Source organism: Aythya ferina, assembly GCF_964211825.1.
Source record: "Aythya ferina genome assembly, chromosome: 7".
Classification (NCBI taxonomy): Eukaryota; Metazoa; Chordata; class Aves; order Anseriformes; family Anatidae; genus Aythya; species Aythya ferina.
In genome coordinates, this window is record NC_140302.1 from 4,479,913 (window position 1) to 4,497,348 (window position 17,436).

General features: G+C 37.9%; 1 protein-coding gene and 1 long non-coding RNA gene across 3 annotated transcripts in view; one reads left to right on the top strand and one right to left on the bottom strand.

Annotated features, from left to right (window-relative positions):
- The window catches only part of LOC311439379, a 54,050-nt gene that overhangs the window by 12,592 nt on the left and 24,022 nt on the right, over positions 1-17,436 (bottom strand). The window lies entirely within an intron of this gene.
- Positions 3,404-17,436, top strand: part of MYPN (myopalladin) — a 57,860-nt gene continuing 43,827 nt past the window's right edge. The window contains exons 1-2 of one of the 2 annotated variants that reach the window (XM_084524977.1): positions 3,404-3,851; positions 13,542-14,477. In XM_084524977.1, the coding sequence (XP_084381103.1) occupies positions 13,543-14,477 (935 nt within the window). In that variant the 5' untranslated portion in view covers positions 3,404-3,851; position 13,542. Of the gene's footprint in view, positions 3,852-4,734; positions 4,824-13,541; positions 14,478-17,436 lie in introns of those variants that run through there. The other variant, XM_084524978.1, reaches the window with a different exon arrangement.

Below are 17,436 nucleotides of genomic sequence, written 5' to 3' on the forward strand. Positions count from 1 at the left end.
CTCAGAGAGGCTACGGGACATGAGTTTGCTGACAATTCAAACAGATTTGTCATTTCTACCATTCATATATCAATTTCTGGTTTCCACACAAAGCTCCTGGAGGATCTTCACTGTAATTCTCAGAAAATACAGACCTTCTTCCCCATTATATAGAGTCAAGGTGTTCTCAGGTGTCTTTTTAGAGCAAGGAAATTGGTCATTTCTGACCATCATTTTCTTTTCTTTTTCTTGTTTTTTATTTTTTTTTTTAATTTATTTATTTATTTTTTTTTTGCCAATGTGATATGTAGACTATAGCGACTATCCGGATCTGCCTCAGCACTCTTGCCGGTCTCTTGCAGAGGTGGACATCGAAAAAACAATCTGCATTTGCCCAGCAGCCAACACTTTGAGTACAAAATCACAACCTGTGGCATGCACATCATTGCCCATATTTTTAATGATAATGCAATTCCTTCTGGTCCTTATTGGTTTAAAAACTAAGCCAAGAGATTGGTGAGGTGTAAAACATTAAAATTCTTCTTCCTATAGACACTGATGGCACTTTCTAACACCTTAGAAGAAACTCACTGAGCTCTGTTATGTTCTTCTGAAATAATAGCATAACAAAGACAAGAGGACATTAGAATGAGCTTTCATTACTATAGACACTGCTAGGTGAGGAAGTCACAGCAACTGACCAGCTCCAGAAGGAAGCATGATTGTGGCATGTGACTTGTGCTTTTGAGGTCTCTTTGTGACTTCAGCATCTTCTGATTCTGCAAGTGTTTCTTCACTGCTGTGTCCACACTACACAACTATATTGTTGATAAGTTTAAATTTTCACTAAGAATTTTGATCAAGTTATAATGGTTGAATGAGTTATGAGGCATCACTCGAGCTATAGTACCACACTTGAAGTGTAACAGCAGAAACTCTCACTGCTTTGGTCTGCCCTCAGGCACACAGACAGCTGCTGTGTGTAAACTGACCGGAGCTGACCTGAAAGCAGCTTGGTCTAGTCCAGTTGAGCTTAATTAAAATCAGAGTCACTTCACAAACCAGCTGTTAAAATGTTCCCAGCAATTTTTTCCCTGTGGCACGGATACCCTTTTTCCTATGAGCTGCACTGCTAATGTTCCGCTTGGTGCAGTTTTTCCTCCTTCTTGGCCAGCCCAAGGCTCAGTCTGGCCTCTGTCTGCACGGTCAGTGTCAGCTGGCTCCTGGGCTTCTGGTCCTGCCTCTGTCCTCTCCCTGGTTCCAGCCCTAAATGTCAGCAGCACTCAGTTTTATGCCTTTTGTTCTAAGGCAGTATTCCTGCTCAGAAGACAATTTTGAAGTTTGTCCAGCTGCTTTTCATCACTAGCTTCTGTGAGAAGTATCAAACTAATCAGGGATGCCCTGTAATGTATGTCCCAAAGCTTACTGCCAACCTGCAGCTGTCAGCACTATTTCCAGCACTAACCTCTAAAGCCGAAATAAAGCTTTGTACATGTGTAACTGTGAACTTGAGGTAACTTGAATCAGATTTTTTTTTTTTCTTACGAACTAATTAGGGAAATGCATGCTATGTGCTAGGTAGATGATAAGCCTTATGCTAGAGAGGTAGATATTCCCTTCTGTCAGCCAGCAAAGACAAAATAACATAAAGCTGGAAGTTAGAATATCTTGAAGGGCCACAGTACAACTTTTTAGTGCTCTGCCATCAAAGGTCTCAGTTGATTGCCTTCTAAAAGTAGTCACAGAGGTACAACAGTATTTTCATGGACTCTGTTGTTTGCAAACTAGTGAATCTGAATTTCTCTGATGTTGCTCTATCAAGATGTTGGTTCTGCAGTGAACTGCATATTTACTGTGTATGCCTGGACTTCTCATAGTTCCTGAAAGTTTTGTCCTTGTACCAGCCGCTCTAAGTATGGTCAGTGTGTTAGTCACAGGAAAGGCTCATAACCGTCATGGTTTCTCAGTGCTGTACTTTCTGCATAACTCTTAGTTCATTTGTTGCACAGATTGTTAAATTATTTTGTTTTTCTAGCATATTATATAGAAGTCCTTCAAAGTGGAAAAGTTTTGTGTATTTTTTTGGATCAGACTGAATACTTACTTGGTTTGCTTAATTTTGCCTATCATGCACAAACAGCAGCTCACAGCTCCACACGTTTTGCAATAATTATATCTCAGCAGAAGTCCACTTGGATTTACAGTTATTTTATCAGATGTATATTTTTATGCTTCAAACTTTGTAGCTTTCATCTACAGATGCTATAATGTCCAAGCCACAGTAATGTGTGGTGCAGTATCAATATGCAGTTCCTGTCAGTACTGTATGGCTCACATCCACTGTTACAGACATTATAAAGAATACATTAAATCTCTGACCCAGGTAATAAAGTAACATTAGACATCACTAAACCCATAAAATGCCCACCCTGTTCCCAGAAGAAGGTCTGACTTCACCGTACAACTTCCAGATCACTGAAGAAACCACGTCACAAAATAAGGTTCACAAGCTATTTTGACAATTATATTTACAAAAAGAGGAACAAAAGAAAACCACCTCCAGTCCACTACACATTTTTTCAGAAGAGATCTGCCATTACACTTCTGATTTTTCCTACTGTTATGATTTATAAAATATCTTTCTGCACCTGCATCCCCGAGGAGAATGTCTTTCCTAGCAAAGGAGCTCACGTGATAACACTCAAGAGAATTGGGGAGAAGGTAGAAAGGCCAATTAATTACATCATTAGCTTTGGAAAGGGCTATGTATCAACTTCCCATAATACACATGTATCATTTTGCTAATGTTTTAAAATTGGAACTATGACGAGCATTTTTAATAAAATATCAACAATCAAGAAGCGTTTTTTGGTAAGTTGAACCATTTAGAATTTCAGATTTTGTTGTTCCTGGTGTGTAGGATGAGTAGAAAAGAAAATCTAGTCTCAACATTTTCCATGTGATGTTGTAGGTTTTAGTCACTCAAGGGTTTATCTCGTAGCTCAGTTTTATAAACTATTCTTTATGTAATAACAGGTTTTCTCTGTGTACTGCTTAAAATATTTTTAAATTATTAATATCTCAGTTCTATTTATAGCCAGGTTTCATTTGCCACTTCTAATTGCTTTTCCCCCAAGAATTTATTCCTGTGCACTCAATAGCAAGTTTAGAACTTCCAACTTCTTGAGGGTTTGTAGCCACAGGTCATCCTTAAGGATTTCTGCAAAATTGCTGTGTGTGTTTATTAAATCAAACATTTGAAGAAGTCAGGAATATCCTACTATTAAATCACATTTGCTGTGTTTGCATTTGGATTTGCAAAACTTTTACATTACTACTCACTAATGGGTTTCCCAGTTTCTTCGAGTTCTGATCAAAATGTAAAGCCAACAGCAGTGACAAGTAATTCTAAAAGGCTGAAGTGTAAACCGGCTGACAAGACGCCACTACAGCGCCTCTTGGACGCATCAGCAAAACCCACATAAGCATCTATAGGGGCTGCTTCACGGTGAGGAGAAGGCACTCAGTGCCCATAGGTGCTGTCAGAGCAGTGGATTCCCTGTGCTCGATACTCTCCTGTCCAATGAGGTGGAATGCTCCGCAGGCACATGGTTTACGCTGCTCAAAATAACTTGGGACCTGCAAACTGACAAATGCTATTGCTCCGGTGGTGACAGGTTGTCCAGCTTCTTACAGCCATCCTCATAATAACGAAGGTTAACTTCCTTCACTGTATGGACTCCTAGTTGTTCCTGTTCCTGAGGACTGGAAGAATTCCCTCGCTTCCTTAACTTTAATCTCACATTTCTGGATAATTGTCATCGCTACTAACTGCCAGAGTTGGGCAGCAACATCTGGAAGAACTAAAAAAGGTAATGCTTCAACTTTAGATTGGTTTACATTTTAATTTTGCAGCACAGGTGCAGAGGGGTTGATGAGCATGTATCTTTGAAAGCTAATTATTGCTGATAAGACGTATACAGGGAACAAATCATTTTAAAACTGACTGACTTAAATTAGGCTGAGGCATGTGTATTGCAGTGAAAGAGAAACAATGTTCTGCAGCACTATAAAGGGCTTGAATAGCACTGGGGGGGGGGGGGGTCTCAAAATCCCTCGGAGCCAGTCTGACTCCTCCAAAGAATCAACAGAAGATAGTAATGACCTGAAAAGCTCATTGCCAGGACTGTAATCTTCTTTCAGCCTTGTGGCCCTTCACTTTCTGAACTATTTACTTTCTGGTGTTCAGTCTTAAACCAATATGCCATAATTTGGATTTCCTTCTTAAGCAAAATCAAACCTAATTTAACGTGACCCCATAGTTAAATACTTTCTATTTATTTATTTATTTATTTTGTCGTGTAAAATGACCCCAAGGGCTATATTTAGTGCTGGGAGATCTGCTCTCTGGATTAATGTGCACAACAGCTGCAGAAACAGTCCTGCTAGAAGGGCATAGCTCTCCCCCTTGAGCTCTCACTATCTCTCCTGCTCTCTTTCTCTCTCTCAGAAAAGTATTTGACTGTCAGTAGCAAATGTTTGGCTCAATATATTGCAACATTAAGCAGTAATCAGAAGCCCATCTTAAGTTTTACAAAATAATATGCCAACAATTGAGAAGAGAACAGAGTAGCTCTTGAGTTTACGTCAACAGAACATTATACGAATCATACTGAAGACACTGATTACTTTATCAACAGTTTTGTTTTGATCATGAGGTTTACATTTGGGAAGATGCTCTAGAGTTTAAGAGTGGAAACAAAATCAGCAAATGTTAATGGAACAATTTCATAAACTTCAACACTGCTCTTCTCCCTCTCCTACATCTCCTGAAAGTTCCTAAGGTCAGAATATTTCTTTCTATCTTTCTCTCTCTCTTTCTCTCCCTTTCTCTCTCTCTTCTTTCAGAAATGTCTAACAAAATTAAACAGCAATAGGAAGCTTTTAGTTTCTGTAGCTGAACAGAATGATATTTACATATCAGAAATAATTTATAATCTATAGAGGAGTTAGTTTTTATACTTGACAGACTACCAGAGACAAAGAACTGTGTGTTCTGTACTGATTTAATATTCCTGTGCATTCTTTAGAGATTTTACAATATGTCTTGCTGTGCTACAGAAAGAATGTTTCTTATCAACAGCTGCCAGGAATTAGCAGTCTGGGTATATTTGCAAATAAAGAAAGCATTAAGGTGGTTTGTTAAAATTTTACCCTGTCCTGTAACAGCAATTGAACAATGCAATCTAAATCACAATCTAAGTCACTGACTATTTATCTATGTTAGTTTAATTTTCTATACTTGTTTTCATAAACAGTAACATTCTATGAGGATGGGCAAATTATTTCACCTAACTGAAATCTCATTTAAACATCATAATTTATATATATGATTCAAAAGTGAAAGTTTTTATGTTACAATGTTCTTAGGGAAGATTTGTGAAAAAGCATTAAAAAGATAGAGGAGGAGATAAAAAATATACAATGAGAATATGAAAAAAAGAAAGGCACAACTGGAAAAAAAAAAATATGGAAAAAAACACAAGCCAGATTTCTTTTGTACCTTAGGTTTAAGATTCACATTCTCTTTCTAACTAGGAATCAATATTTATGTGAAAACTTAATCTCACTTTAAAACCAAAACAGCCCATACATTTGAAATAACGAGACAAAATTTAGACGTGCAAATTCCATTTTGTTTGCATACCACTGCTTTTCAGGGCTTCCCTTTGTCTGGCTTGTGCTTGTTCACTCTGGCTACACAAGCAGTGGTCTTCAGATACACGTGCACAATTCCTTTGACATCAGTGCTGTTTACATGCATGGGTAGAACAGAGAAATCTGCTCAGCATTTAAGTCATGCAAATTCTTATTACAAGTACCTTGTGCAGTCTTGTAATTTGCCAGTCTACAGCAAGGCCATGCATTGCTCAAATCATTTTTTGTCACAGAGCTAAGTTGTCCCAAAATAAAACTTTGGAATAGTCCTCAGCCTCAGGCATTTGTGGATTTCTGCCCTGCTCACACGTACTGCTAGCAGGACTAACAGAAATGACCTAGTTTAAATCAATTGGGTCACTGTCCATGAAAGTGGATTTGCAGTTTTAGCAATGAAAGGATTGCACAGTGTGCTTGTGTTTGGACCAGGAAGAAAAGAATATTGTTGCTTGTTAGCTTTAGTTTAGTTTTGTGGACTTTTGTGTGCACATCCATCACCAAACTGTGGACTTCTGCTGTATGTTTTCAGATCTTTCATATAGACTCTTTCTCACGTGGGCAATCCCTGAAGGAACCTGGCTTGCATACTTTACTTAAATTAATAAAAACTTGTCCTACATTACCAGCACTTGAAGTGCTACACTCAGAGCTTGCCCTAACATCTGTGTCCCAGCCCTCACAGACCAACAGGAAAGGAGGACAGAGAAGCATCTCTAGCAGTCCTCAAAGACTGCTGTCATGTCTTTTCCTTTTCGACTTTTTAATTTAAAAATCAGACTAAATTTATCTTAAAGTTTCTTAAAGATCTTGTTTAACCTCATAGTTCAGGGAGATTCACTAAGGAGCAAAGACAAGATACGGGTAAGAAAGGATCTAAGTTCTCATTTTGAGAACTACTATTGGACAATATTAATTATAAAGAGAATTTTTGTGATCAGAGTAAAAAAAAATGGTGTTTTTCTTATGATAGTATGAAAGAAGTGTTGAAAAAGTTAAAGATCTTTGAATGGGCTTTTTTCCTGAAGAAAAGTTGGATATTTTAGACTGTTTAGGGTGCTCACTACTACAACCCTGAGGTCACAGGCCAGGTGACTAAGTATTCAAGGGCATGACTCCAAGTGCACAAAGGCTTATTTGAGTGTCTTCTGCAATTATTTGGATACAGTATTCATACCATCCCGTTTCTGAGATGATAAATTCTTTTTTTTTTTTTTCCTTTTGTGGGCTCTACAATTATGCTGTCAGTAGGAAAGGGAAGAGACATTAGGGACAAAATACAGTGGTAATGAAGAACACATTTCACATCTCATATTTCTAGCACTATTTGCTTGCAAAACAGGTGCTCTTAAGACTCATCAGAAGTTTCTTAAAGCAAAATAGGTGCTATTAATGCTCTAACATCTGAACATTTTGAGTAACATTCAAATGCCTATGAGTGAAACAGTGAACATCTCCCAACAAGAGAAGAGCTGTGTTAAAGGAGACCAACATCGCTACAAAAAAAAGCCAAAATAGATCCTCGGCTACAGAAATCTAGACTTAAATATTGCCTGCTTCAAATCACTTGTATTTGGTTTGAAATTATTAACATCATGTTTATAAAAAAACACATGGTAAATAATATGGAGTTATATTTCCATTCTAATTATTTATTACTTCAACGTAATGCTGTTTAACATAGATGATGCATAACTGTATATAGATAATAATACAATTCTATATTCCCTTTTCCTATGAAAATCAAGATAGCAATTTCATTTTAAAAGGATTTTTTTTTTTACCAGTTAGAATCCCAATCCATGATAATAAATATTCAAAAATAAGGCATTATTCAACTCCCAAACCATTAAAGATTTATTAAAAATAATGAAATTTCCCCCAAATTCTAAAGATTGGATATTCTATAGTTATTTTTTTCCTTCTTTCTTCCCTTTTGTTGTACATAGGTCACACTTTTCAATGTTTAAGATTCATGTTCATCAAGGAAAAGTTTACATGTTACCTGAGAACTACTTGAAAAAATTACCTGTTTGGCCTTTACAGATAAAGGGCCTGCAAAGGCTGAGCTTAGTAATTCTGCTCACAGCTGCTTCACGTAAATATCCTGGGCAGTGTAAGTGAAGTTACTGCAGATTTATACTGCAGCATATCTAAGGGAGAAGCTAGATTATCATAAGTTTTATTTACAGAAGAGGGTCTGACACTACTTATTTATCTGAACAGAGACAGTAGTAGCCATACATCAGTTATAACACCAATTAAAAATCCTTTAAACAACAGATACATACGTTAAAGCCAAGAGCAGCAATATGTGAAGATACTTAAAACACCACCACCAGTCTTTTCACTATTAACAAAGTAATGTTACAGCGAGCAATAAAAAGCTACCAGCCTCTATTAGACTTGTAATCAAATGGCTGCAATAAGATATGGAAATTTTTAAATTGGTTAAGTGGAAGAAAATGAAAAATGTACTTAGAATACTGAAAAGATTATGTTGAAAAATACAGATGAAGAAGCAGGACATTTCCTAAACATGGACATAACCTTTAGCCTACTTGTTCTTAGAGGGATTTTATTTCCAACAAGAAGCTTTTATACCCTTGGGCTTGGAGGCTCTCTCCTCATTTTCCATTATTTAATTACATTACTTGGAAATGGGAATTTAGCTACCTGACTTTCCTGATTCATTACAAGGAATAGAATTTGAAGCTACTAATGTGTCTAAAGCAGAAAAGTAAATAACCTTGTTGTACAAAGATTTTTAGATACAATTATTAAAAATGCCTTACACTCGAACCCATAACCACAAACAAGACGGCTAACCTTAGTCCTCTGCTTCAGGCCTAACCTCTCATACTTCTGGAGTCTCAAAGTCTGTCCTCCAGCAGCTACAGCATGTCAACAGGCAGTAACCGGAAACGGTGACAATGGCAACTGCCAAGTGAGAATTCCTGCAAGCACATAAGAATGTGATTGTGATCTTTAAATGTGTGGGAGACAGACTGCTCGTGTCATCTCTTGTTTTTCATAGCTGCGATCCTGCAGCTGAAACACCTATGTAACTGTTAGCGTTAACAGCAGATACGTAAATGCAATTTATTTGCAATTAAATTAACTGGAAAAAGATAGAAGCCTCTAAGATCTGTTAAACTTTCTAGTTTCCATGCAGAGGTGCTGGACATACAGTACATTTGATGTGTAAATCCCACAAGATGCCGCCATGCAAAGAAAGCAGCAGCAGTTTGCTAGCTGTTCTGATCCTGGGGTTTCATACAACAGCAGTCTCAAAGAAATGGTAGCTTGGAAAGCCAGCTAGAAGCAACATGTGCTGACTAAAACTATTGAAATTTAAGTACAAGTGAAGGCCAAAGAAGATTTTTAAGTGCTTTTTGCATTAAATCTGCTATTTGCAGATAGCCTCTTTTTTAGGGTTAAGTGAAGGACTGTTTGAAAAGAATGTCTTTAGGGTACTAAGCAGTCAAAGCTGTCTCTAACAAAGAGAACAGATGACCTGCATTCAAACATACCTGTGAATCCCTTTGTTTTTGCAGAGATTTCATTACTGATGTTTTCTTAGGAAAAAGATCAGATTCTTTCAGTGATGACTCAGCAATAGGAAATGAAAGGATACAGCAGCACACTGCACAAGCTTGCTGGAGTGATTTTCTTGCCCTCCATATAATGATTTTCATGTCAAGGCACTGCACAAACAATCTTTGGAATCTAATTCTACCTCTGTGTATATTTTATCTTAAAGATTGCTTGGCTAATAAGAGAACACTGCTGTAGACACAGTCTCTTGAAAAATCAGAAAGCTCGTGCAGTTAGTTTGCTCAAGGAAACAGAATTAGTGGAATGAAGAAGTACGTGCAGTCAGTTTTGTTCATGACATCCTCTGGTGCCTCTCAATATAATAGTACCCAGGGTCACTGCTGTTAGTGTCCTGGGAAAGCAAAAGAGGCTGCCCTTAATGCACTTTTTGGTGCTGGAAGTAACAAACTGCCAAAACTGGCGGACAGCTGACTCCTGGGGCCAGTCATTCCCTTCCCAGTCCTAAACAGCACCAGTTTAGAGCTAGTATTTGTAACTAGCATTACAATTCCTCCCCTTGATAACCTGTTCATCAAGAGAGAGATTTTTCCAGTCTGCAAAATTCTTGATGCTTTCATCAACACCACAGATTACTTTCTACTTTGTTTTTACCAGAGTTTGTCCTCTTACGGCTTACTCCTTACAGCTCCACAGAGATACCTGTAGTTACAGCATACTTTGTTTGCTCCCAGCCTTCTGTGCTGCTGTGCACTGGATGAGCGTGGGATGGCTTCTTTGTGGCCACAAAGACACTTCTGTTCCAAAGTCCTAATCTGAACAAATTATAGGAACGGCTCAAGGCATATCAAAGCCAATTCTACAACACAATCTAAACAATCTAGAAAGTCAAGGAAAGAGAAAGACTGCATTCAAGCCCAGGTCTTAATTTAGGAGCCGAGATTCCTATTTTGGCTATATAAAGCCACAATAAATATCAATTACCATTAATCAAACCCGCAATAGCACAGTTTTCCCTATGGTGATATCTTTTTGCTCACTAGAAAGGTGGTCTGAAAAGATATTTTAGAAAATGTATTGAATTCAGACATATTATTGTCTAGCCCACAGACCTTGTCAGGCTGTACACTTGGCTCATTTGAAACAAAGCCGATCTCCCCTGACTGTGAAATCTGGATGGCTTCAGCCTACCCAGTGCTTCCTTCAGTCATTAGCCCTCTATACTACTTGAGAAAATAACTCCTTGTAGGAGAAAAAGAAAAAAGAAAAAAAAAAAAAAAGGAACAGGGCATCTTGCAAGGCTTGCTTGTAAATGGACTGTCTGGCAGCCTCACAGCAACATTTGCCTGAACTCAGCATTTCCATTTAATTAGAAATATCACATCATTCAAAATATCTTAAAACTTCAGTAGCCATGCACTGCCTCAAAGTGCTACGTTTGACTAGTACTCATCTTTTCCCTCACTAAAAATAGAATTAAAAGTTATATTCTACACTAGCTGAAAATAAAGAAGAGTTAGATATAACATTCTGACCCTGGTGAGCTCTCAAGAAAACTGAAGGCTCTCTAAGGATGAAGAATTTGGCTTCAGATTTATTCTCATCAGTACCTTGCTTCCCAACACCTGAAGGAGCACTCTGATCCTTTCTACTCCTTCTGCTCTGTTATGGACACAAGGAAGGAAGCTGTTCCAGCTCCTCTCCTGCAGAACTGTTTGATTTCTCCCACTTGCACTTGCTCAAATCTCCTCAGAAGGAGAGGAGATTTTGCTTCGTACATGTTCACTCAGGACTGTGACAAACAAATGGGTTTTGGTCTTCCATGTATGGCTACACTGTCCAGCCTGGTCATCTGAACAGGAGATGCTGTATCCAAATGCATTACAGCTAGCCAAAATGAACCATCAATGCAAGGAAGTCTTGATTTGGCCACTTTAATTTCCTTTATCACCTTAGATTTTCATCAGCTATAAGCACCCCTGGTTTTGTTATTTTGCAGTAATTACATCTACTTATCCTCCTTTGGCTATCAGACAGTGGCTTATTGACAGTACTTTTTTGCAAACTAGAAGTATAAAGCTATTCTGCCTATCTAAACACATTCATTCATGTGCAGAGTTTCTCTCCCAGGCTGTAACTCCTTATGTCAGAACGCATTTAAACTCTTCAGAGCTGAAACTGTAGATTTAGCTGTGACCTTTACTGTACAGAGTGTGCCATCAGCACATAAACAAGATAATATAATCTCTTAAACGCATTCAGCTACAGTAAGGTTGCACAGCTGTTTAAGAAGTAAAAGCTGAGCAAGCAAAGTGGTATCCATAGAGCAGGAACTTTATGCCTTAGGGAGACCTTTTTGTTCTCTTAAGAGGTTGTATTATATACCTTGTCCAATCATGAAACAGCTTACAGCATTATCTCATGTGGGCTTCCCAAATCAATGTTCTTTTTTGCTCTACAGCTTCACTGAATCACTGTGCCAGATAATTTAACAGCAGGCATTCGATCAGTATTGAAGATCCTGGCTCAGTTGCAGGAGTGAGGCAGGTGGTGCTTTACAGCTGGAATTTGCACTGGGAACTAAATTGGGTGTTTAGAAGTATATAACTTATATGGTATTTTATTTGTCATTTTTCCTACAGGCACAAATTTATCAGTACTTTGTTTGGGTGCTTTTGTTGTCTTACTGAGTTTGCTTGTTTCCTATTACAAAATAAAACAATGAACTCAATGCATCAAAAATGTTAAATATTTACATGGGAAACAGAACATATTGTGCATCAGACAGGGATTTAGGCCTCAAAATGCACATGAGAATATGATAGCTCATTCGGTGAAGAATATAAAAAGTTTAAATGGAAGCTTTCCATTTTGTGAATATAGAAGGGCTGTCTCTCACATTCCTGGAAGAAACACTGCAGAAGTACAAGTTATTACTGCCTCATTTAATTTTTACTAGCCCTTTTCCAGAGACAACTGTCCCTCTAGCAGAGCAGAAAGCCTTTCACAGCAGAGATACCTTTTTAACTTTTCCTTCACTGGCACTTTTGGCTGTTACATAATGCTATGAATGGAAACGGCTGAGGAAGGGGGCATGCATGTTCCCTTCTCTTGATGCCATGACAGGAACACAACCTTCTGCAGTGTGACAAAGCAGACACCCTGGGGTAGGAATATTTGAAACCACCACACCAAGACTTGCTGGGCCATAAATGAAGAGCTTCAAGAGAGATTCCATGCACTGCATATTCTGGGAGTCCATAGTCACTTACCTTTTTCAGTATCTGTGAGGTACCAGCTCTGTAACATTGTGAACAGTATTTGTCTTCTTTGTCTTCATATTTAAGCCACTCCAAGATTAGCACGTTAATAAGATGTTTGAATTGCTCTACATTCATATTGGCTCTCGTGTAAATAAAAAGGGAGAATAATAAATGGAAGTACTGACCTACGTATCAGAAGGGATGAGAGCTTCACTTATCAGGTTAAAAATGGGCTTTCTGATATTGTCTTCTCATCTGTGGTACATTTTTTCAGAATCAGGATGACCTAAGAGAATGACTTTGAAAGACCTGTAGTACAAGTGATGTTTGTATTGGATAATGACATAATTATCTACTTTACTTACTTTAAATAGATAGCTTATTAGAAATAATGCTTAATTTAAGAAGCTGTAGTGCATTTAACATCATTATTGTTTCCTATAATGCAGTATCTTTAAGAATTTTAAATGAAAAATTGTCATTATAGAATATATCTTTTCTCCTCTCCCTTTTGCCTTCCTTCCCTCATCCCTCAAATGCTTTTGAGGGTTCATTTTCTTACTACTTCAGTGCCTTTCAATCTAAATTTACTTAATTTAAAAGTGCTGTTATTCCCCCACAACTTTCAGTCCTTGAAATACCCAGCATTTAATCTATCTGATGAGGTTGTTTCTTAGCTCACAGATCAGCAATGATAAAGATTTGACATTGAAACTCAGATAATAGCTCTGCAGTTGAAGTTTTGCCTGGACCAGAGTATAAATTATCACACTTGCAGTTGCTTTAGCAATACAATGCTACCAATGGTAGAAAGTTATAAAAGATGGATTTCACTGAGCAAAGGCAATAGTATCTGGCAGTATGTACAGAAGCAGGCCTTTAAAACGAGGCCATACTTGCAAGTTAATGTTCAGGAACCAGATTCACTTTGAAAATGTTGTATTCTGCTTTTCAGAAGCCTGTAATTCTGTGCAATCAACAAATCTGCTATTGATAAAGTGTGGTCCTATTTGTCCTTTTTATTGGCAGCATGCAAGACGACAGCTTAGAGTCCTCAACTTCAATATCTCAGCTTCTGAGAGAAAGTTATTTAGCTGAAACTAGACATCGAGGGAACAGTGAAAGAAGCAGATCAGAGTCCACTTCTCATAATTTCCTTTATGGCAACACTTGTGATTCAGATGAGATAGCTGCTCAAGACGACCTTCCAGATCTCTCTGCCTTTTTGAGCCAAGAAGAGCTAAATGAAAGTGTAAACCTGGCAAGACAAGCTATTGATCAGAATCCACTTGAAACTAAACAGGATGAACTTCAGACACATTCACATTATCCCCCGGATCAACTGAAAAACACAGGAAAAAATAAACAAATGGCCCACTCTACAGCTCTGAAAACATCAGACAATGGCCTGCACACAAACTTTTGTCAGGACCATGTCAGAGATACAAAAGGCTCCAAAGGGAGTTCTCAAGACCTAAAGAAACAGCACCTTCCCTCTGAATCAGAATCAAAAAAGGAATTCCTGAACAAGGCTGCAGATTTTATTGAAGAGCTCTCTTCACTTTTCAAAGCTCACAACTCTGAAAGAATAAGACCCCGAACATGCAAAAACTACAGGAGCAAAATCGATTCTAAGAATAAATCTGCTCAAAAAGGTAGCCCTAGCCTCTCTAGTACAACAGAAAACAGAGAAAGGCTTTCCATTCCACTACCTCAAGACTTGGAAAATAAAGCAGAGAAAGCATTTGAAAAACTAGATGATCAACCAGCAGCAAACTTGGAATCCATCAATCAACTGACAAGTGCAGAACTAAAAGCAGAGTCAGAATCTGCATCCGTATATTCTGATGAGCCCATCGGACAGCCACCACGCTTCACTCAAAAACTGAAGAGCAGGGAAGTTCCTGAAGGAACCAAAGTGCAATTGGACTGCATTGTGGTAGGAATCCCAGCACCTGAAGTCAGGTAAACATATTCTGCACTTGTCATTTTGTATTTCTGTAACAGTAGGTGTATGCCTTACTCTTTCCAGATATTTTAATGCACATATGTATGTAATCTGCAGCAGAAATCCCTTAATCTTGGTTATCAAAATTAAGACAAACACTTCCGTTAAAACATAACAAAGCTAATTTATATTTTACGACAACACACTTTGGGGCATGCTATTGTCTTTGAACTTTAGAGTACTGTTCATAAATACTGTATTTCCATAATTACAAGAAACCGATAACTTCTTAGTGAGAAATTTCAGTTAGTTTATGGAAACCAAGTCTGATTGTATAAACCGGCTAAAACCACTGATGACCATGAGACCTCAGGGTGATGTCTGAAGGTATTTGAAATGAGTGAACATAGATCCCTATAAATCAAAGACATCCATAAATGAACAGAAAAGGAAGGAAATCATTTAAGTTATTATACAAATAACCATCAACAGATCATTTCTAATTCAGATTCTGACAACAATTCTGTCACAACCTTACAAAAATCAGTTCTGTTTTACCAAGTAGAAGACACTGTTATTAACTGACACTTACTCATGTTGTGTGACGAGTCTGCTAAATCTGATGATTAAGTATTCACCTGTATCTACAAGGATTTTGAAGGTTAAAGAGCTAACATTTACAAAGATCACTGAAGATGAAAGGCAATGTGAAAGGGCTGTGCTTTATTCATCAATAACATCAATGAAATAAGAAACATTACTATAAGTTTTAAATTTATCTCAGAAATTATTAATCTCAGCAGAATTTGTGAATCCAAATTTGTTCTCATAGAGCTAATTAACCAAATTTCTCTCTCACTGACAGTGGGAATTGTATTTACTTTGCTGGGACTATACCAATCCATTAGGAAGGAAAATGTTATCCTATTTGCTATTCCAGAGAAATACTATACATATCTGCACTATCATAAATAGATTTCCTTTAGTCTAGATGGAAGTTTATCCTGTAGGCCTTTTAGAGCTGCGTTGCTTTTCTAAATGTTGTAAAGAGCTGTTTGTGTCCTCAGCATCCAGTTAAGGGACTCTGAGCTTCACAGAGGTCCACTTTTTCCAGTTATTGGTCCTTGTCTTCCTTCTATATTTAAATGGTGGGTACAGCACTACTGCCACTTCTACTGCAGTCAACACCTTTATCATCTTCCTCACCAAACTAACAGGCACCGTCATTAAATGAAAATGATTTCAACATCCAAGTACGGAAGCTCCAAAGATTTCTGTGGTAAAGAATCTTTGTCTTCTGCTCCCTTGGATTTCTGACACACCAACTACTATTTTTCAGAAGGAAGAAGCTTTTACAACACAATTTTAAGTACATAGGAACAAGGATCTACAATATAATCCTCTTGTTGTGGCCTGTTGTCCATTACAGACAATCTTGTCATGAAGACAAGAAGTTATCCAGTTTATAGGATCCCTGAACTGTAACTGCCAGACCATTTTGCCCCACTAGTGCATTCATTAGTGTCATGTAGGTTTTCAGTCCCTAATGGGACCTTGACCCATGGTGCCAATTAGGGTCTCTTGCCCATGACAAGAATATGAAGGACTAAATGTTTATTTTCAAAAGAGGTATCTGTCCTGAAGCTAGAGAAATACCTTGTTTGGGAAGAATACGCTTTCTACTGTGCTTCATGTCCAAATTCACTTCTGTAATGAACAATTTTGACAGACTCCTTTGGTGGAGTTCATGCCATTATAAATGCTGTATTGTGTTCAGCCCTTAAATTCATAGAGGAGTCTGATCAAAGAAGGAAACAGTGCCAGAAATTTGCCCTTTTTGACAGAAAACAAACAGGAAATATCATAATTCCCCAGGTACTAACACCCCTCTCTGAATTATAAATCTCTTGATTATAAAGGCACTGAGACTCATTTGTCCAGGCACTTGCCTTGATAAGTCTTTTTGATATTAAAAATGCCACTAGGATCCTTGGACATGAGAAGCAATTTACACGTATTTTTCTTCTCGCATCATTCATAATTTACAATACAGAGAGAACAAGTAAAATAATTTTCTCTTATATAGATAGACTCGTACACAAACTCAGTCTGGCTTTCTTTGTACTTAGAAAAGGTGAGCACCACCTTGCTTGTTTATAGACAATTAATCTGGTGCACAGTATTAATAATATGTATTTCTCCAGAAGGTCACTACATCATCCTTTTAAAAGCATGTCATACCCATGCCTTTGACACATACATAAAATTCAAGAGGTATTCATGCCATCTAAGTTTAGGTGTTTAACAAGTATCTGAATTAGAAGCTGACACTATAAAGTCACTGAAACCTCACAAGGGCAAATCAGAGAACCCAAGAACAATGACTCATCCCATGGAGTATCCATGGATGGCCAGGATGCCTATGCACCCAGTTCGGGGACTGTGATTCCACAGAATGGGGTGAGGAGTATCGCTGTAACTGGGGTCTCTTTTTGTCCCATCAAAACTGAAGCTTTTCCACTGAAATTTCTGTCTCAACATTTGATTTTCTTTATTTTAGATAATAAAACAATCTATTTAAGTGCATGACAGTTAATACAGGAGCTGTTAAACTTTGATAGAATAAGTATCCATCAGACTTTTCCAATAGCACACTGCTGTCAGGCACTGTACTACTCCATCAGAAATGCCCGTTTGGTTTACTGGCTCATGCTTGTAACAAGACTAGGGGCTTAGAAGAGCTAACACAGAAGTCCAGAAAGGAGGGAATGCCTCTGTAGGGATGTGAGCAGACAAACAGTTTACAAGGCATCTATCTGCCAGTTGCATTACCTGCTCCAGTGCATGCTCTTACCCTGAATTAAATGACAAAATGTACCTTGCATTCACTGCAGCCTGTTAGGGCATCAGGATTTGAGTGCATTACAGAAGAGAGGGGTTAGTAATTATTCACTCACATGCCCTAAGGTCTAATAC